Below are 23,121 nucleotides of genomic sequence, written 5' to 3' on the forward strand. Positions count from 1 at the left end.
ATCAACCACAATTACATGTCATGCTCAATTTGGTTCAACAAGGTTTTGAAATAAAGAAATTAACTTGATAGTTGATACAATACATATCTAAGAAATATAGCACCTCACAAACATGATGATATTCAGCGTGTCAATGACACCAGAAAGATGGTTTAACATGATTTTCTGTATATAGGACCAACCATAATAACATTACAACAAGCAAATTGCCACCCAAAACATGACTTTGAATCATGATAAATTGGCACCTAAAACATGGCCAAACACCAAAATGAGTTATAGTATGACTAACTAAAATATGAAGTTGTTCTTCGCCTCCCCTAAATTGATTAGAATCTCCCTATGTTCCCCATCACCGTGAGATATTTTCCGATAGTGCAAATCTTACCACAATATCTGTCTCGCCAGTCACCATATTCCTTTATCTTAGGTATCTTCCCTGAATTTCCCACTTGCTCCCGGCACCACCTACCTTTTTCCATCTTGCCCAGCTTTGGTCTCAAGATATACTTTTCATGTATAGTAATGAATCAATTAAATATCAGGGAAACATGCCCTCAAGAAACTCGTCTAAGTTGTCGTCATCAGCATCATTATCATCAATTTTATTATCACCGGCAGAAATCAAAGCCCTCTTTCCTGAAAATACAAGTTAAATAAAGTTTAAGCTCATGGCAGCAAATGTTAGAATTTTTAGAGTAGAAAGAGGGTTTGTAAACATTTAAGATTGACTATTAAGAAGTATGTCGAGCAGGTAAAATGTGTTTCCATCACCGTGCTTAAAAGCTGAACCCATAATTTCATTTTCACCAGCTTCACCATTCTAATTAAAAACAGTTGAAATATATTTGCTTAAATCTGATCCATTGTTGGTATATAAAACACTTCACAGTATTGGTAAACAAGGTTTCACCTCATTGTAGGTAAGGTTTTTTCTTTTCTAACCAAACCGCCACTGCCCATTAGATAATAATTATGTAATAACAGAATTAGCTGTAGCAAGTTGGCAACCATTACAAAAGATGCAAACACAGCAAAAGATAAAGCCAGTGATCGTCTAAAAGTAGATTTGACAACAATTTCACATACTTAACTCAATCACAAGTAATTTCACTATTTAAGAAAATTAGCACTGACATTCTAAACCCCCAACCCCAGGCATTCCTTTCCTAGTTCTTAAAGAAATGACATCGAGCACAAAAACTGATGATTTATTATTAATGCTTTGTATTTTATATTTTCATGAAAAAAGGTTAAACTGGTGATTTATTATTCCTGCAACATAAACAAATGATGAACCGAAAAATACAGGACTTTCATGTCCTGAAGAAAATAAAATAGCAAACCACGTGTAAAAATATGGCAACTTCAAACCTTTATGCCTTCGCTCTTCGCTTTCTTGGACTTCTAGATCATCATCACTCTTTGAACGAGTCCTACAATTGAAAGAATTCAATATCCATATTTCAGCCAATTAGTGAAAAATAATAACTGGTAGGAGGCAGCAATGTTCTAACTTCTCACCTCTTTTTTCTATCCTGCTTTTGTTGTCGTTTTTCTAATTGCTCCTTCTCTTTCTGCCTTTTGTAGTTAAGTTTCCATGCACATCTATATTGAAAAAAAATAATGACTTAAAAGGAGACACATTCAATTTAAACCAAAGAGATGAATAACCTCAATTTCTAAAAAGGACTCTCCAAAATAAGCTTTAAATAAAATAGCAGATAATTTACAAATTTACATCCTGAACACCAGAGCATATAAGCCAATTTATTGTAAATTCAAATCAAAGACAATTACTATCACAAAAATCGCTTTCAAAAGAATCAGCCTTAAGTTTCGGAGTGTTATAGCCAACTATCCGAGTGAAATTACTTTTTGTTCAGGTATTGTTATAGAAATAAATTAATGGTGTCAAATTACAAAAATAATACTAGTACATGGAAATGGATCGTTTTCAATAAATACTGATAAGATAACAAAATAATATTCTTGAGGTAACTACATCTGTCGGTTTCAAAACCAACTTCATTAATCAGAAAATCTTAGACTGATTCTGGACCAGATCCCCTGGAGTAGCATTATCATATTCTGAATGTTGGTTGAAGATAATTTAAGAAGCCACAGAGAGATTAAGAAAACTTCTAATAGAATTTTAAAGCAGAAATGTTTTAACAGTAAGTCGCTTCTAAAGGCCAGTATATACTGACATTTCTCAAGTGATGTAATCGACGTCACATGGAGTTAACAAAGTTTTTGCATGGCCATTGCAGAGCAAACCCTTAAATTTAAATGTGTTCAATCAAACTTCATAAAGAGCCAAGCAATTAACAAACATGATGGGGAAGCACAACACATAATTAGATTTATAGAATGGCAACATAAAAGCTACAGTAAATTTCTAGTATGGAAGAAAAGTATTTGGCTCTTTTGAAGTAGAGAGTAAAATGAGGAGATGAAGGGTTGGGTTGGCATTTCAATACACATGATTTGTTATATTTTTTTTTTGAGAACATGGGATTTGTTATACACATACATGTAATATCAACCATTAATTTCTTCATAAAATATTTGATATTAGTCACTTTAAAAGAGATGGATTCGGAAGAAAACAACGGTATAGGTAAGAAAACCAACATTATCTCATACTAAGTACTAACTCACCTCTCACATGCTACCAATTTAACTAGAGCTTGTTTGTTCTCTCCAGCTTCTAAGTAACAAAAGTTCACCTGTAATATGAAGCAAGTAGATTAAAGGAGTGGAAACATGTAAAGAGATATACACAAATTATGACTCCATAGCCCTCAAGCAGAGCTTAAGTTACTCAAAATGATCAATCAAGAATAGTTTGAGAGAGAGAAAGAAAAGAGAATCAAATGCTGATTGCTGAAAACCGTGTGCATCAACTACACCGCAAACTCAATCGGTGAATATCGTCAAGGGTAATTTTTTCCTAAAACACTGGAACTATAGACATAAATATCCTAATAAATAGGGACATTGCCCTTGGCCACTAAATAGGGACAGATACATGGATGATGGATGCAATATACACTATATCTAGAGTCAGATCTTCAGTAACTAGAATAAGGTCCTTCATAGTGGTTTTTCGTAATATTTTCCCCGGTCTTCACCTTCCCATTTTGATTGGGTTATCTTCGATATGTCACCCTCTATAACAGATTAGTCAAATAGATTGATTAATTGTAATGAGAAGAATATCTTACCTCATAGCTTGCTAATCCATCTTTCTCATCGCAATGCTTGTTGCCACATATAAACTGGCCTGTAACATTATGTAACACAGATTTCAAAATTGAATAGGATTCTAAATAATATAACAAAGTAAAGACAGCTATGCAGACAGAATAGAACATGCAAATGAAAAATATAGGACTCTAGCTTGTGCAAGCATGATCTACAGAAAAAGTCTATCTTGCCAGCGTAAAGTTTTAAAATGTCTGTACACAATGTTTATGAAAAAGTTCAAAAATTGGAATTGAAATCATTTATACAAGTCCCACAGTTTTAAGTATCTACAGTGACCATAAGAAGTTACAAGGAAATAGAAGATGTTAACTATGGGATTCATGCAGTTGGATGATAAGTAATGCTTCCAGTGTAATTTGTAAATTTGGTAGGACTCATGAATTTCAACTAATAGAAGACTGTGTTGTTAGCATAACCCAAACATGGGGAATTTTTTTACAGTGTTGACATTCGGCTTGCAATATTGTTTCAAACTTCATGCTGGGCATCAAAGAGCCAACAAGAAATTTAGATTAATGTTGCAAAAATAAGAACCTTACAACTTACAACATATGACCGGACACATAAGAAAAGATATAATTCAAAATGAAGGCATTAGAAAGAAAGTTAGGGTGCAACTATTGTGAAAAAGATGTTAGTATCACTTCGGGTGGGTTCAGCATTGATGATACATTTCTCTTACTAGAGGAGCATATGATGCCTTTTATAAGGTTCTTGCAATATTAAACCTCTTTGAGGCTACCTCTGGTTTGGAGGTTAACTTAGCCAAGAATATATTGGCTGATTTGATTATGAAATAGCATTTACTCTGGTGCGGAGAGAATCAGTTTCTTTCTGCCTATGCAATCGTTGATAGCTGTTACTGTTAGATTATGAAATAGCATTTACTCAGGAGTTACTTTGGGAGGTAATCCTGAAACTTCTTGGAATTTGCCTTAATCCAAACTTACTAGCCTAATGTTTCCATCTAGTGTCTTTTTAATCCCATGAAAATGGAGGGATTCTCTTTGGTCAGATGTGGTGAAACTCTAAGAGTGACTAATTTATCAGCTAAGAATTATTAGGAGGTCAATTGTAGACCTAAGAACGATACGAGTTTGGGACTTGGAAATTTGGCATCTAAAACCATGTATCTTCTTCTCCAAGGTGTACCTTTTTAGTGAAGCTTTTCTTCTCTTTTTTCTCTTAAAAAAGAGAAGGAAAAAAATGTGGAGACAATGCAAACAAGTCAACAAGAAAATAAAGTTATGTCATTAACAGAGCATTCATTCATACCAACAAATCCTACTTCACATTTTAATATTGTTTTCTGAAAGGGTTTGAAAGGATAAGTTAGAGAAATAGATGAAACTCAAAATTCTATTGCATGTGAAAAGTAGGTGAACTCAACTAAACTTTAATAAAACAGACACTAATTATAATTTTAATGGATGAGTTTCTTTGCATAACAACTGAATGTAGACTACAGAGAATATGCAAACTAAACAACATCTGTTTTCTGAAACGGTTCTAGTTAAACATGGGATGGATGCAAGCAATCATAACTAAGCAAAATTAGTTGGTGAAAGAATAACCAATACCCTTCCCAGACATGACTTCTTTCTCTGTTCTCCATCTAAGACCAATCTACAAAAATATGCAATCTATATCAGCATAAAACTTTTAAAGATATACTATGCATAAAATGAGATCTTAGGCTACAAAAAAATCCTCTATACCAACACCTGACAAAAATGAGATGAAATAAAATAATACAAATTAAGAGGTGTCAAAAAAAGAAAGATTACAATCTAACTTGGTAATAAATAAAACCTGGATAACTTTTTTAACCAAATCAAGACCAAAACACCTAAAGCACAACTTCACAAATCACACCAGAACACACAAACATAGCAATAGCATCATATTGATGAGAAAATTGACAAATCATAAACTTCAAAATTACTGAAGGGTGCAATATTGTTAAACTATTAGGATTTGTAAATTTGTCCATCAAATTTAGAAATGATGCTATTTTTGTGTATTCTTGTCTGATTTCGTCTGTTGGTATGATTTGTGAAGCTGTGCATCAGGTATTATGGTCTTGATTTGGTTAAAAACCTAGATAAATTTTCTAACCAAATCAAGACCAGAATACTTGAAGCACAATTTCACAAATCACGCCAGAACAGAACAGGTCAGACCAGCCTGCACAAAAATATCATCATGTTGCTAAAATTGATGGGCAAATTTATAAATCATAGAATAGTTTAACAATTCAGCACACACAAGGAACTTAAGTTCAAAATTGATGAGAAAATTGACAAATCATAAGGTTCAAAATTACTAAAGGGTGCAATATTTAGCAAACTACCAAAAAAATATTCTAAATGCAATGAGTGATTACCTTACCACTCTTGTAGTGTGACATGTCAGCAAGACAATATCTAAAAAGGATTTAAGGCAAAAGCAAATAAGTAGTACTAATATTAAATTTTGATAGAATATAATAGAACGCGTCCCTATATTAGTGTGTATCAAGCAATTTGAATAACAACTTTCTATATCCTTTTTGACCTTTCATATAAGCTATTTTGGAAAAAAATATTTTATGAACGAGGGACCAAATTCAGTAAATGGGAAGTGAAATCTAGTAAATAGAGCCCCTAAATTTGGGTTGCATTGCATTAGCTCTTACATATGGATACCTCTAACGAATTCTACCAAGTTTATAATCAAAACCCAATGCCAATATCACATAAGTACAAAACAGGGTGATATTTTTGGTCCCAATGAGCAAAATTGGGCATATGCTGATTCTGATACCTATAAAAAAATTGATAAATTGAGTTTGTGCATTTAACAAATAGTGTGTCTTCACTCATCAGTCCCCAAAAATAATACAAAAATTGTGTTTTAAGTCCCCTAGTAAGAGACTATAAACACTATTTTTGCTAAATGCATGGACTAAAACAAATAATTTTTTATAAGGACCAAAATTGACATTTCCCCATTTTCTAGGAACCAAATATATATTTTAACCCTAATAATGAATAAAATAAATCATTACTCCTCAATCTAAATAAATATTTTTAGTACACATTGAACTGTGCAAAGGATACTCCTTAAAAAGCTTAGCATAATAACGCTTCACCAGCCTTTGCTCCCATGATGGATCCAGATCATCTTCCTCCGACCGTATAAATCTTGCAACACATTTGGATGAACAACATTAAATTCTGACACAGAAACAGACAAGTTGAGAGACAGAATTTTTCCAATAATAATAAAATACAGTATATTTGTAAGGAAGCTCCAAAAGGATCTTGAGTAGGGTGGAAAATTTACTCGTTCACAATTTCAAGTAAGATGCATAGGAGCCCATTTTAATATTTCTAGGTAAAGAATCAATTCATAAGAGTGTGAATCAATTCATAAGAGTGCCAAATAAAATGCTCCAAAGATCCTGATTTTTATCTTATAGTTATAGTAATAGCAAGGTCAAATGACTCATGCAAGTTTTGTAGAATGCATGAAATAGTTATATGATACCAAAAGATAACCCCCAACAAGCTACAAGAGATGGCTACTGGTATTAAAAAGGAAAATGGAAAGTAAGGATGATCATTAAACGATAAAAGAAAAATAAAATAAAGAGTTATGACAATATTGAGGAATATAGTGAATGAAATTTCCACCAGCCTTATCTTGCATAAGGCAAGATAACAAGCTTTACCTGTATCCCTCTCTTAGCGTGTCTTGGTCTGTTTTAATAGGCAACTTTAAGGTTGAAGGTTTTTCTTCTTTCCCATAGAAACTAACTGCGGGCGCGAAAAATTAATTTTAGAAGAATTTATGGGTTGAATATAATAGTACAGTTAAACAAAATGCATAGTAAGCTGAAATTTCATGGAAATCTGAGATATTCTCTGGCAGTATCAAGATGATAAAAGGAACTTGAATCATTTGTAACTACAATGACATAAAAACTTCTGTCAAAACAAGACAGGAACGACCAAAGCAAGAAGAAAAATCTTTTTTGATGTGGAAAACCACAACCTCGAGGCCATTTGAATCAAAATCTCATTATATTATATCTCTCCGTCGAATATCTGACGGATCACCAAAAATGAATAACTACAGAGATTTTATCACTAAATCACAAGAGACCAATTTAAGCATCTCAGTGACAAACCCATTAATAAATTGTCTCTATTACTAGACAATCTTTTTGTTCTTGAATTGGTGGAACTAGTAAGGGGTTGTTTGAATTTCCGGACGACTGTAGCCTCCTTCCTTTTCCTTAATGGAGAAGACTGTTCATCATCCATTTACTCTAGGACATTAAGACCAACCAAATCAATAGCTCAAAATTTGATTAATTCATTATTGTCCATTCCCAAACAGAAAAAACTAAAATAAAAAAGATATGGCATCTAAAAAAAAGTTAGTAGAATCACATCATTTGAAACATGAAAAACTTCAAAAGAAAATTGTAGTAATAAGAAAGGTCTGATTGCATTGACTTATTTAAGCTTATTCGCCCGTAAAGCACTTGTGAGACTATTTGGGATGACTTATGAAAACATCTTATGACATGCTCATACGTTGTTTTCAACTTACTCCCTCCAGTATTAAATATAAGTAAAAAATAACCTTTTCAGATTCATTGAATAATCAATGAATCTAGTCTATATTATAAACCAGATTCGTTAATTATTCAATGAATCTTAAAATTGGTTTTTTTTTGCTTATATTTGAAACCAGAGTGAGTATTTCCATAAGCTCTTCAAGACAGTTTACTTATGAAAATAGTTTATAGCTTATACGTAAACAGTTTGATTATTTTATTTTATTTTTGAAACAACAAATGCTATCATTGTTAGTTTTCTATTCTAAGAGAGGAAGTCGAACTCTCAATCTCCTTATCACTTCACTCCTTAACTCCCACCTCAGCCACTAGGGTTGTCAATTTGCATCCGGTGGAGCGGATCCCTGCGGGGATTGCCCCGTTCGGAGTTCCAAAAACAAAGATTTTAACCCCGTGGGGATGGGGATGGAGGCAAAAATCCCCCCGTAGGCACTTTGGGGTGGGGATTGGGGACGAAGCATCCATCCCCGCGGATTCCCCGAATCCGTCCATATATACACTATATATTATTATTAGTATGATTATTAGTAACCAAATGTTTTTTGCAATGTTTGTTGGTTATAAATGCATTATGTGTTTTTTTATTATTTAAAAAAGAAAGATGCAAAATATTTGTTTTTTCAAATAAGACAGAAAAAATAACATCATACTACTGTCATAATTTGACCGAAAAATATAGAAATTTTGTTAATATTTAATATCCGTGGATCTCCGCGGGAACCGTGGGGATATGTGGGGATGGGGATGGAGACAAATATTCCCCCGTGGGGATGGGGATGGAGGCAAAATCTTCCCCGCATGCACTTTGGGGCGGGGAAGCTTCCAGCACATTCCCTGCCCCGTTGACATCCCTATCAGCCACCAAACAATCCTAATATCCCCCTAGTTTGATTTTAGCTTAATTATGAAATCGGTTTCACAGAATTTTCTAAAGCAGACATTGCATCACTATATGACATCTGAACTAACAACAAGAACTGAATTTATTCATTTATTTATATATACCGTAATCGTTAATGAATTTTTTGTGGCGATCGTATGCATTGAGGCCACGAATATGCGCCTGATATTGCCTGCAATTACAATCAAAAACAAAATTAGGGTTTATAAAAAAAAAAAAATTAATTAACTTAGAGAAAATAAAACAATAAAACGCACTGTTTTCTCTCTTCTCTGTCGAAAATTGCTGATTTCAGAGATCCGAACGATGTCATGGTTTTGCCACCAGTAGCAAGAAGAATGAACCACGACGAGATTTCAGAAGTATGGTTTATGATCGGGGAAGAACGCTTAAATGGAGTTCATTTTTTTCATTTCAGTTTCTAGATTCTTTCTGCTCTAATTCTTTATTCTTTTTTGCTGGTTTACCGGGAATTACTAAAATACCCTTTAGTTTTTTTAATTTATTTTTAACCGTTTTATTTTAATATAAATTAAAAAAATTGATTATTTATTTTGAAAAAAGTTTTTTCTTAAGGAAATTTATGGTCCGTTCGGTTCTAAGTAGATAGAGGGGAGTGGAGGATACAAGTTTTTGGTGTGGACATTTCTTATTCTCATTCTACCTTTTCAAGGTTTATCTATACATAATATAAAGAGAATGCAAGTTTTTGGAGTAGGGATGGCAAAAAAATCTAAATCCGAGAGACCCACCCAAACTCAAACCCAAGTCAACGGGCGAAACCCGATTTGACTGGGTTTGAGTTTGGGTTCGGGTGACACCCGATAATATGGGTGTGAGTTTGGTATCAGTCAAACCCACACCCGAAACTCATATATCCACCCGAAATATTTTATAATTAGCTAATTACCCCATAGTCTCTCTCAATTTCCTTGGAATACCTTAAATTTTAGTTGTAATTTAATTTCTTGAAAGTCTTTGTTGTAATTTCTTGAAAGTCTATGTTTGAATTTCCTTGAAAGACCTTAAATTTACAAATTATTTTTAAATGTGCTGCGGGTTTGGGTGGAAAAAACCCGAACCCAATGGGTGTGGGCGTGAGTGTTGTTTTGCCACCCGAACAACTTTTGGGTTTGGGTGATGATTTCGGGTGTGAGTTTGGTAAGTGTCAAACCCGCACCCATGGACGCCCGTTGTTATCCCTATTTTGGAGTGGACATTTTTTATTCTCATTCTACACTTCAAGATTTATCTATACATCTTATAAATCTATACTATATCTATATTTATACTATATATTTATACTATATATAAAGATGATACATTGTTTTTGGTCTGGACTTTTCATAATACCAACAATACCCTTGATTTTTTTTAGTAGTAATAAAAAAAATTATTAACAAACTTACCATATGGCTGTTGGATATAAATTTGGGTTGTTTACCAAATTTTCACGTAAACAAAGGCACATCTTTTTTTTTAGCAGCAAATTTTTTTTATTAACAAACTCACTATAACACACGACATATCTTTTTTAATTGGACATAAGTTAGATACAGGTAGGCACGGAACGCGCTTGTCTGGCCCGCTAGTAAAATATAAATTAGGTGTAGATAAAAAATGTGAAGGGTAAACAAAATAAATCATATTTTGTATAAGTTTGACTTATATATTCGGACGCGTTCTGCGCCTGCCTGTGTCTAACTTATATCCAAAAAAATATGTCTTATGTTATGGTGAGTTTGTTAATAAAAGATTTTTGCTGCTAAAAAAAATATGTGTCTTATGTTATGGTGAATTTGTTAATAAAAGTTTTTTGCTGCTAAAAAAAATGTGTCTTATGTTATGGTGAGTTTGTTAATAAAAGATTATTTTTGCTAGTAAAAAAATCAAGAGTATTGTTGGTATTATGAAAAGTCCACACCAAAACTCATGTATCTTCTATAAAACAAAGGACTGGGCAACTTTTGTTGTACCCTGTTTGATTTTTAACTGGTTATGAGACTGGACAAATTATGTAGCAAGGGACATGACAAAAATAATATTTTTTGTCCCTCACTGAACCACATGACAACTTTTTGTCCACAGTACAACTATAAAAAATACGAAAATACCTATTTTATTTTCGAATATAAAAATATTATTACCTTATATCTCTCTGGTACAGTTTTGTCCTGTTCTGTCCCGTTCTTGCTGTTTTACGAATCAAACGCACATGAGTTTTGGTGTGGACTTTTCATAATACCAATAATACCCTTGATTTTTTTTAGTAGCAAAAAAATCTTTTATTAACAAACTCACCATAATAAAAGATACAATTTTTTTAGCAGCAAAAATCTTTTATTAACAAACTCACCATAACATAACGCATATCTTTTTTTTTATATAAGTTAGACACAGGCAGGCGCGGAACCTGACCCACTAATATTTATTCTATAATATATATAAAGAGAATACATGAGTTTTTATCGTCATTCTACCCTTCAAGATTTACATATAAAGATATTATTTCAAGTCATATGAATTGGAATTTTATATGTAACTGCACACACTATTTGTCTCTTATAATTGTAGAGTTTTCATATATGTTCCTCTAAATCAAACTTGATGTGTTCTAAAATTAATTCTTTGTATTGTTTAATTTCTCTCCCTCTTTGTATTGTTCTAAAATTATATCAATCTCTGATTTTGTTTTATGTTTATTTTTCATTAAATCCTCATGGCCACACTTAACTATGCATGGTTATTCAAAAAGAAAATCAAAATGATATTTGAGTTTAATTAATTTAATTTTTAAAGTAGTTTTATTGTCTTTTTTGTTCGTTTAGGAGTGGATTGTGCTTCTCAATTCAACAAGAGAAAGAAAATAGAAGGAATTGTGAAAGAATTTAAGAAAAAGTAGAGGCAAAGATGGGCTACAATGGTGATGATAACATCAAGGAAGCAAGATGCAACCATTTAAGAAAAGCGACGCAACCACGTTAGAGTAGAGAATGAGGGAGACATCCAATAAAAAAATAAGAAGAGTATGTGTGTGCAAAAATTATTTGAATTTTATTTGAAGAAATTGGGTGTCAAAAACACCATCCTAAAAGTGAAACCACATAAGCAATGAAAGAATTATATTGCATTAAATTTCAAGTTCAATCTTGAGATAAGGAAAGAAATTGCTTACACATCCAATTATCAACAAGTCATATGAGTACGAAGGAGACACTGTATACAATGCCTTCATGATTTAGTATTATAGGCGGTGTTTGTTTCGGAGACTGAAAGTATATTCCTGGGAATTTAAGTTGGAAATTAAAAGTACCTATGTTTGTTATAAGGTAAAACTTTTATTCCCTTAAAGGCTAGAATTTTATTCCCCTGTTAAAAGCACCGGAACAAATTATTCCAATCAGTTTTATATGTATAACTGCTATACACTCCACTACTTGATGCACGTTATTTTCTAGTGCTGTTAGGGAATCAATAACATTTTGCCACATGTGATGCAAAGGTATTTTACTTGATTAAATATTGATGAAAAATTAAAATGAAAGGGATTAAAATGCCAGGATTAAAATGAGACGGGATTAAAATGTCTACCATCATAATCCTGGGAATAAATTTCTTGGGAAAGAATTTACAATACGGGAAACAAACGCACCCATAGTGTTTTTTATTCTTTTGACAACATGTAAATTTTTATTTGGTTGTAGCAATAAATTATTTTCATATCGGCAAATTATGTTTTATCAAAAAAAATTACACAAAGAAACATAGTCAATTATGTACACAAGTTAGCACATACTAAAACAAAAAAGAGCGTACAGACGGATATGGGTATGGATTTTTTACATTTAACTCAACATCTTTATGTGACTTATTTGTTGTTTTCCAAAAATTAACTATTTAAAAAAATATAGATGTATAAAAAATTTAGAATAATCGTCGACATAAGTTAGCAGAATAAAAAATACGAATCACACATGCGGGTGCGGATAATGAAAGCACATTTAAATGGTTCAGACTAAAATACTTCTATTTCTACTCTCCCCTTTTTTTATTATTATAAAAAAAATATGAAGTGCAGACTGAGAAGAAAAACCATTTTATTCATTCATTTCCCTTGGATGGAACACATTTATAATTATAATAATCAAATGAATTTAACAAAATAGAAGTTTATTTAAAATCATTTTTAATAGATGCTCATTCTTCTATCGTGATACACTGATACAGACCGTTGTTCAAAATACATCATCATTTAAAAAAATTGGTTTTAGTTTTTTTTTTTAAAAAAACAGTGATTGAAGTACAAGACCCAAATCTCTTTTTAGTGTGTCCTTTCGTTCTCTCCACTTACCTCTTATTCTCTCTCTCACAAAACAGCATTTTTCTTTCTAACAAAAACTCAAATTTCTTCCAACCTCCAATGGGAAAAGCAAAAGCCTTGTATCCTCAAGGTTGTAAGCCAAAAAGAAATAAAAATTAAGTCTCTTTCTCTTGTATCAACACACAAAAGATTTCAATTTGAGATGCCTAACCCTAAAGATAGATCATGGCTTGAGAAACTTGTTATAGCTGCATTCAACCGGTGAGCATCTCGCAAGTTATTTTCATTATGTATAATTTGTTTCATTTTATTAGTGTATAAGAGTACTTTTAGTAATAAAACAGATTAAGTAATAGTTCATCTGTTTTAGTCCAGCAATGCATTAGTTAGGATAATCATAGGTTAAGTACAAAATGCCTATATATACATCTGTATCTACAACTGTATCAAGAATGAAAAAGAAATAGAAATATCTAGAAGAAAAAGTTTGTTACGTTTATGTTATGGATTCTCTGAAAATTAACATGGTATCAGTTTAGCCTTTGATCCATGGCTGAATAACACATTTTACTTATTTTTTGTTTTTGTTTAAAATGAATTTTTTTTCCATTTTGTGTGTAACTTCTTGTTGGGCTGCTACCTTGTATGGAGCTATACAAGTCTACTTATCAATATACGACACAACATTTGCAACAAATATTATGTACTTCTCATCACAATGATTAATAGACTGTGTTGCGTGTGTTGTTAGGGGAGAAGGTTATGGAGAATTGGTACCCATAAGACAAATTCTACTTGTATGACACATTTCAAGCTCTATATTTTGCTGCAAAGTATGAGATATCATCGCTCGATAGTTATAAGTACATAGGAAAGATGATGGCTTGCAAAAATTATGACTCGGTGAGTTTTTTATTTTATTTTAAATTTTCATCTTAAACTGTCCATTTTATGCTCTTTATGATGGTTGCAATTATATATGATATGTATCAAGTGAGAGAAAATTTTAACATGAGAGGATTAATGTAGTGTCATAGAGGTTTTAAATAGTGGTCACATTCGCGGTTGCGTCAAGGATTTCACAATTTTGGTTGTTACGGCTGTTGCATTACGAAATACGATCGTCACGATGTGAATTAATCACAATATCGAACAAATTTTATTAAATTATTGGTACTATAATATATGTATAACAACTTAAATATGAGATAAATGTAAAGTTTTGAACTAGAAAAAAGTTAAAAAGATATAACACTTTATAATTTATGTTCATATATTTGTACTAAAAATGTGATTTTTATTCATTTCTATTGGAAAAAATAGAAGTCTTTGCCTATCGGAAAAATAGAAGTCTCTATCTGTTAGCATTTTGTCGTGGTCGTATTGCGTTTCGTTGCGGCTGTATCAGTTTTCGTCGCAGCTGTATCGGCGTTTTGGCACGATTTTTTTCTTCACCATATAAAAATAGTGAAAAACAGTAACGGTAGGCGCCTGTACCTTTTTGTCACTGTAACGAACCTTTATTTAACACTGATTAGAGTAGTGTCTCATATATATCAATCTATGACAAAAAGTTGTAAACTTCTACTTTTGAAGACAAACATCAATAATTTTCACACGATTTTAAAGTAAAGCTATCAAGTTGAGGGTAGAATTAGTTTTTTGGTAAATTCAGATAAAAAGAAATTGATGAAAAACGGGGGTGAATTTTTTCTTTAAAGACTTCTAAAATTTTCTCAACTGAATGTTGTGCATATACTTTATATATTATTGCATCAGAATTATTAAATTTATAATTGCATCGGAATTATTAAACTTATATTAGTGTTTTTTTCATTAGATTGTTGCTCCTATATTAATAGTTTCGCTAAAAATGTATGAAAAATCATATAGCGAAACCGGAAGGAATGAAAATGGAGTGGTACCACCGATGACAGAAGGGGAGGTCAATGAAGAAAAATGAAAGACCGGTTTTAACCAGATTATCACTGATGATATGGAGGTAACCTCTGATGAACAAATTATTGAGTATCTACAAAGATCTCCTATGCTTGGAACATTTCAATGTTTCAAGGATTATGAAAAATACAAGGGAAAGGTAATTTAATTAAATTAATAATGGAGCATTCTTGCTGTTTGTTTTGGAGTGTTGTTTGACATGTGTTTTGGTTAGTTATGGTGTAATATTAGGTGAGAGATACTAGTAATTCATTGATCTAGTAGTCTATGTAGTGTAGCAACTGATAAGGTAAATTAAGTTGGAGCGGAGTCTGCATATTAGTGAGTGGACTATTCATATTAGATGCTAAATGTTGTGGAGCTGTTTGAATTATTGTCTCAGATAGCTCTGACTATATTTTGTACCTAATGGCATGCCTTATGCCTTGTTTTATTTAATTTTATAATTCTTGGTCTTTCTAAAAAAAAGTAAATCATATTTGTTTTTTGGTTAGGGTATCTATACTGGCCCAACAAGGCACCCGATTAAGTGTTCACCTCAACAAGAACCATCCTATCATGCCGTTATTGTTATGGGATACAAAAAGTTACCGGTATTCGAAATGGAAGACACACTAGTCTTACAAGTACAAACGAGTAATAAGGATTTACCAAGAATATATATCTTTCCATTTTATTCTTAATAATCACATAATTTACCAATTAGATGCTAGGATTTAGGGTTTTGATTTTCTTTCTTCCTAATTTATAGGTTTAGGGTGCCATATTTGTCAGTAAAGGGGTCAAACACTTGACGAATATTGAGCCCGAGAGAACGACTCAACGACTTTTGAGTCAATCTGGGGTCACTTGTATACTCCTTATAATGTTTGATGACAACTTCCAACACGTCGGCTATCGTGTGATTGTGAAATAGACTATGACTTCCCAATTCTTTCACAATTTGCTCCCATAAGGCAATATCAGACCACCTTGTTAAGAGAATCAAGGGTGGAAGTGATCCAAAGGTAACTGTGACCTGGTTTTACAGGCCTCAAGAGACCAAGTTTTACGATAAAAATTCTATTGGTGAAAAAGAGCTCTTTTACTCTTCAGCAGAAGAAACACATAGTGTTGAAACTATTATGTGCAAGTGCACCGTCCATACTTTCCATAGCTACTCAAAACTTGAAAATATCACATCTCTGGATTTCTATTGTCGATATAAATATGATCATATCAAAGAGGTTCTCACGGCATGAGACAAAACGGTCGTTGCTGTGTGAGTTTTTTTATTAGTTTTGTTTTTTATTAGTTTTGTTTTTGATCCGTAGAACTTAATTATCTTGGTTTGTGTTTTTTTCAAGGTATTGCACATGTCGGTTGCCTTGGAACCCGGATCGTATCATGATACAATGTTACAAGTGCAAGAAATGGTAAAACTAAATCGAGTGTTCTACTATACAAGTTTTGTAATTGCACCAGAATTACTCTTTTCCTTTAATTCATATCACCACCCAACAAACGTCCCACACCACCGCCGGGAGATAGTATAGCTAACAGAGCTGAAGGTTTATCTCTCTCCCCTCTCTCTTTTGCTTTCGGTTTATCTCTCTCTCTCTCTCTCTCTCTCTCTCTCTCTCTCTCCGTCGTTGGCCGCTGAAGCTCTGCCGTTAAATATTTTTTATTTGTTAAATATTTTTTCTTCTCTCATCCCTTTTTATTTACCCCTTTTAGTTTTAGCTCAATACTCTAATCACAGCTTCTCATTTTCTTCTCATTTTCTCAGCTTCTCCCTCAAGTTCTTCATGGATTTTCTTCTTCTATATATGGTATGTTATTTTATTTAACTTAGTTATGTGTGTTATTTTATTTAACCTGTAATTGGTGGTCAGCAGTACAAATTATTTTTGTAATTATTTACCTTTTTCTAACCCATTTTAAAAAATTATTTTTTTGATTTTTTTGATTTGACACTGTTGACAGTCTACAGCAGTGGAAAGTTTACCTACTGCCCCCTTTCCCCACATTTCTACACATATCTTGTAGGATTTTATCTGGTATTGTGATATTGTTCAGTAGTTGAGCTGTGTTGCATTGGTGCGGGTACGGTACCTTATCCGATACGGGTACCGGTACGGGGTATGACCTTTTTAGTAAAACTAATAAACGTGTATGGGCATAAATTTAGGTACGAGTATGTACCCGGTACTGGTACGGGTACGTACCCGGTACTGGTACTCTCCCTCAAATGGAGTACCCGTGCATCAGAGGTTGTAATACAGTAAGAGTGTGGCTTTTAGGGGGCTGGGTTTTGTTTTTGTTGGCACTGTTTGATTCTCAATTTTATTTGGTTCCTGGTTTTTGTTTTGGAGTTTGTATCTTATGCACATCTTGTGCTGTTTATAAATAAATTTACTTCTTCAAAAAAAAAATTATGCAGAAGCTGTTTCACAGTTTTGTGTATTGTTTTTTTTTTTTTTTTGTTAATTATGCAGAAGTTGTTTCAGTGAAGTGTGTTTTACATACTGTTTTGATTACATTGTTTTGACAACCATGTTACATATAGTCTCGATGGATATTAAGATATGATGAAGTATATTTTACATACTGTTTCATTATTTTCTTAGGTTGTTGCATTTATGGTCGGAGTGGCCATAGGTGCATTTGTAATTTATCGCCTCATTCCGAAAGATGGCGGGAAGATCCCCACGACTTCACTAGACACCACTTTAGCTGAATTATTCAAGCAGCATCCTCCACTCTCGGTGGCGATACAGATGCCACCATCTCCACCGCAGCTGACATCACCTAACGACTCAGTGGAAGAGCTGTTGCAGCATCCATCACCCGATAATGACTCGGTGGAAGAGCTGCCGCAGCTGTCATCTCCACCCACGCTGCCAACACCATCCATGCCGGTTCCATGGCGCCTACCTCGTGTTGGTGGGAAATATCCTGCTATTGGTTGGTACACCCGCAATCAGTTTGAAAAAAAATTTGGTGTTGACTTTTCTGAGTTTATGTAGATCTTTTTTTATGCATGTATTTGCTTAATATTTTGTTGGTGTTCAATTTTGATGCATGGACTTAGAACTTTGACATCAAATTGAACATCATTTTTAATTGTGGACTCCGTAAAGATCGCAACACCCAATCACTGGATCGTCGCACCCGTAACACCCAATCACTGGATCGTCACGCCCGTAACACCCAATCACTGGATCGTCACGCCTACTAGCATAAATAGCTCTCAAAGAAAATAGAGTGGACACCCAATCGCTGGATCATCACACCCCACAACTCTCACCCCCGTGGTTCACTCATGCAATCCTCGTACCATGAATCCACAAATGCAACAACTTACATAATCATATATTATGTAATTTCCACAACAACCTGTCAATACATATATTCCAACCAAATCATATGTAAGACAATTAATAACATGTATTCATCAAGAACTCATACCGAGAATACATAATACAAACATACCAAGCACTCATAAATAGTGCACAAACAAACACACAAAGCACTCACAACAACAAGCATACAACTATGCTATCGACGAAATTTAATACGGAAGTAAAAACGGTGCCCTTACCTCGGCAAAGCTTCCCATACAAATAACTTACACTACACAAGCCAAATTTGCCGCTCTCGGCGAAGTCCCAAAGTTCGGTTAACGCTCTTAACCTTAGAGATGATGATCCTTGCAATCTTATGGTTCCAACAAGCTCAAGATGGATCAATTTGGTGAAGAGATGGAAATTTGGTGATGGATGAAATGAAAGGGAAATGGTTCACGGCAAGAGCAAGGGAGAGGAGTGAATTTTCAGATTTTTCTCTAAGTCCAATAATGAGTCAAAGCTTCCTATGTATTCTTCTCTTAAGCATTCCTAGCCATTGGATCAAATAGTGTAAAGCTATCAAGACAAAGCCATAGCCATTGGATCAAGTCAAGTCTATCCTCTTAAGATATTTTCTTGCTCTTATGAGAAACTCACGCCTCACAGACGAGTCGCACTACGCATACGAGCCAAACTCGCGAAACTAGAAAATTTAGAAACTAAATGTTCGCCTTAAACTATTCCTAAAAATTATCGCGAAACATTTTTCCTCGACTGTAATTTTCATCCCTAACTCTTAAAAATATTCTAAAGTCATATCCTAACTCAAGCCGATATATAAAGTTCCCAACTAAAATATGAACGGATTCAGAGCTAACGAAAATTCGGAACAGCGGGTAAATTATTGCCCGTTTTCTCAAAAAGTAGAATAACGCGAAAATTGAAATTCCGAAAGCACAGGATCATCCTCAATCCTAAAAGAAGACTAGGAAAACAAACTTTGTGCCATTCCAACACTCGAGCACATAACAGGCACGATCTCAGCAAAATATATCGTAATAACGACGATACTCGAGCTAATAACTTTCAAACCCTAATTAACCTATCCACAACTCATAGTCTCTCAAAAGACAACCCTAAAAAGCATTCCTTAGCTCAACAAACAAACCTCGAAATCGAAATTTACGCGAAAATCTAAGCAAAATAGGCTCCGGTTGCAAAGCCCTAATGTCAACAAAAGTCAACCCTATGTGTAGAAGGGGTCCTCAGGCATAGAAGGGTTACTTAGCATAGAAGGGGTTCTCAGCACAGAATGGGTTAGTGGGTTACTCAATGTACTCATAACATAAGGGGTACTCAATGTACTCATATCAGAAGGGGTTCTCAATAACAGCAGGGGTACTCAATGTACTCAATAACAGAAGGGGTTCTCAATAACAGCAGAGGTACTCAATGTACTCAATAACAGAAGGGGTTCTCAATAACAACAGGGGTACTCAATGTACTCAATAACAGAAGGGGTTCTCAATAACATCAGGGGTTCTCAATAACATCAGGGGTTCTCAATAACATCAGGGGTTTTCAATAACAGCAGGGGTACTCTGCATAGAATGGGTACTTGGCAAAGAAGGGGTACTTAGCGCAGAAGGGGTACTTTGCAGGAAATGCTGAAAAATGAAATCTTACTGCAACGGTGCTAACGAACTCTGTTGAGTTTTTGTATATTGGCTACATTTTGCAAAAACATATTTTAGCCAAGTGTTGAGACGAATGTGTTGACCCCAAGTGTTGTGACAAATGTTGGGACACTTTGGAACAACACCTGACTCTGTATCGTGCGCTCCAGCTAGCGGGTTTAAATTTCTACTCAATCTTTTGAAGATCTGTTTGAAGAATTGTTTCAAGGTTTCTTACAGAGGAAGGCGCACGTGTTTAATGTGTTTAATGAGGCAGCCAAACCCTATTTTTATTTTCCAAAGGAATTATATTTTTGGAAAATATATTTTTGCATTTCAAAAATATAACTATTGTTTTCAAAAATATATCACAGCTGCCGCAATTCTAGAAGCCCTAATTTTGTCTTGAAGCCCAAGTCATTCTACTACTATAAATACGAAGGCAAGCATATGGTTTCAAGCATCTAAAATCGTGTTCTTACAAAGCGTGTGTTTTAGGGATTTTAGAGTGTTAATTGTGAGCCTTTCTTGTGTCTCATTGATGCAAGCTTAGGACCTGAGTGTTATTGAGTTGTAAGTGTGAACTTCTCCTAAGCTTTGAAGTACGGAGATTGTTCTATTGTGTTGTGTGGTTTACTCGCAAGCTTTTAAGCAAGAGTGGATCCTAGTTTCTTAGGAGTGTGTCTCCACCTGTTGTGATTGTGGAATTGAATAGCAGCGCTGTCTGTGTTGCTAAGGTGGGAAGTGAGACGGGGTCTCATATCTAGGAGTTCCTAGGTAGAAGGGTCATTGGGTAGTGATTAAGTGAGAAGTTGTAAACGGGTGAGTTTAGCTTCGAAGTAATACTGCTGATAGTGGACTTCATTCCTGGATTGGTATCCCCCAGAGTAGGCTTTAGGCTGAACTGGGTTAACAACTCTCGTGTGTTATTTACTTTACTGTTTGTATTGTTTTATGTTATTTGCTCTGTTTATAGACAAGTGTTGGCGCACCAGTAACAACAACTGTCTACAACAGACAAGTGTTGCTACACCTTGAGCAACACCTGTCCACTGTGTGCCAGGAATTTCAAACTCGAAAACAACTCAATATATTTCAACCATTCCAAACATGTTTTCATCCCAACAACATCAACATACTAACATCCACTTATTTCACTCCAAAAACTCATACATCCTCCACTAACCTACCATACCCCTCCGTCACGGAAGCTAAATTGTCCTCCGCCAAACAAACGTCCCCCGCCTTGGAAGCCGAAATGTCATCCGCCACATTAGCATGAGTCGAAAGGCTGGGGCTAGCATCACCTCCATCCTCACACCATGGACAAGCCGTTATCTAAAAAAATGAAAGAAAAAAAATTGATTAAATGAATGTACTTAAAATAAATACATATCGCTAAAATGCATAAGATGCACTAAGGCATCTTCGTTGCTAACCTTAATTATAAAGCTAAACAGACAAACTAACAATATAAATACTATGGTATCAATGGTGCTACAAGTGTACCTCGCCGGCAGTAAGGTTAACCAAGATTGGTCGAAGGTCCTTTCTTTGAGGACCGTACTTCTCGATGAGCAAATCAGAAAACTTTTCCAGTATTTGTGGCCGTATTGACGGGATTCTTTCATACACAATTGTCTAACATAATATAAGAAAATTGTTAAAATAATCCAAAATGAAATTATTAAAATTGTGAAAGTAGTTGGACAAAACATACCTCCAAAATAGGAGCAAACCCTCGAAAATTATGTTGCTTATTCGGTTGACTACACATTAAATTTTTCAGATGTGTTATAGAATCACAAGTATGTTCAAAGACAATTTTTGCCCAATTGATTTTATCAAACGCATCTATATCTTGAACTGGCCCCCAAGACTTACCAGCGGGCTTCTTGGGGTCGCCCGAGCATACTAAGAATTGATCAACTATAAAAAAGATATAAGTTTTCTAAAACACAGCCTACTTTCATCATCATCAACAGGCATGTCTTTCAATTTTGATTTGAGATTTGTTGTTGTTAATTGTTTACCATACAAATTAGCAATTTCTCTAACTTCTTGCAAAAATTTGTCATGTCTTGACTTTTCTGTAGGAAAAAAGTAATCGGTCCCGGTATTTTCTATACCTAGGACATCAGCTACCTCTCTTATGCAGAAAGAGAGTGAGGCATTATTGTTTATAACAAATATTTTACTTTCAGGGTTATATAGATTGCATAACCCTGATATGAGAGTTGCAGAACTCTCTCTACGACTTTTCACCTGTAAAAATTTGGAAAAAATAGATTTTTCCATAATAAGCTTTTTCTCATCGGACAACCCAAGGCTTGCGACCATTTTTAAGCTTGTTGTGAGCTTAATTTCCTGTGCTTTCTTTTTTGGTTCTTGATCCTTGAAAAGAAAGATCAAATCAAACAATCTTCCAATTATGCAAACATAATTAACATAATTATAACAAACTTGAAGAACCCTAATTCTATAAAGAGTCTTGCTAACTAACCAATAACAGAATTAACATAATCATATGACTGAGTTGAGAGCAAAGCATAATTGTACTTTATGTATGACTATTTGGTTGTCTTTTATTCATGTTTGCGACATATAACCAAGGTTTTAAATTGCGGACGATGCGGCCGCAATATTGCGGATGAGGTAGGCATCGCAACCGCATCGGACCGCAATTGCGGTGTGAACTTAAATCACACGCGATGCCGCAACGAAACTGCAACGCAACGGCGTTTTTCCACAACGCAACGACGTTTTGACTGCAACGGGCCGCAACAGGTAGAAGATTAAAATCTAGATGAACATTTGAAGAATAGAAGTACATGAAACACATTGAACCACTGAATTTTCACATCAAAACCCTAAACATATAAATTAACCAGAAAATATCAAAACCCAAAACATATAAATTTACCAATTGTGCAAACTAAACTATGCAAACTATGCAAACCCAAAACATATAAATTTACCAATTATGCAAACATCTAATTGGCGTTGCGAGTTATGTGATTATTAAGAAGAAA

General features: G+C 34.1%; 1 protein-coding gene across 1 annotated transcript; it reads right to left on the reverse strand.

The window, feature by feature from the left end:
* Window positions 1-18: 18 nt before the first annotated feature.
* Window positions 19-9,253, reverse strand: LOC123893813 (protein FRA10AC1). Its single transcript, XM_045943613.1, has 11 exons — window positions 9,062-9,253; window positions 8,909-8,976; window positions 6,989-7,073; window positions 6,375-6,458; window positions 5,660-5,699; window positions 4,854-4,899; window positions 3,231-3,289; window positions 2,665-2,732; window positions 1,525-1,608; window positions 1,375-1,436; window positions 19-639 (listed from the first exon to the last, which is right to left on the reverse strand). The coding sequence occupies exons 1-11, from the start codon at window positions 9,115-9,117 to the stop codon at window positions 542-544; spliced, it is 750 nt and encodes a 249-aa protein (XP_045799569.1). The 5' UTR covers window positions 9,118-9,253; the 3' UTR covers window positions 19-541.
* Between the last annotated feature and the right edge of the window lie 13,868 nt (window positions 9,254-23,121).

This window comes from Trifolium pratense, linkage group LG7 (genome assembly GCF_020283565.1).
Source record: "Trifolium pratense cultivar HEN17-A07 linkage group LG7, ARS_RC_1.1, whole genome shotgun sequence".
In the NCBI taxonomy this organism is placed as follows: Eukaryota; Viridiplantae; Streptophyta; class Magnoliopsida; order Fabales; family Fabaceae; genus Trifolium; species Trifolium pratense.

What these genes read in the sequence shown, in the direction of transcription:
- LOC123893813 (XM_045943613.1), bottom strand. Translation starts at nt 9,117, where the DNA reads ATGACATCGTTCGGATCTCTGAAATCAGCAATTTTCGACAGAGAAGAG. An exon ending in GACAGAGAAGAGAGAAAACA is followed by an intron (nt 8,977 to 9,061) that starts GTGCGTTTTATT and finishes TTGTAATTGCAG; the next exon opens with GCAATATCAGGCGCATATTC. An exon ending in ATGGATTAGCAAGCTATGAG is followed by an intron (nt 2,733 to 3,230) that starts GTAAGATATTCT and finishes TTCATATTACAG; the next exon opens with GTGAACTTTTGTTACTTAGA.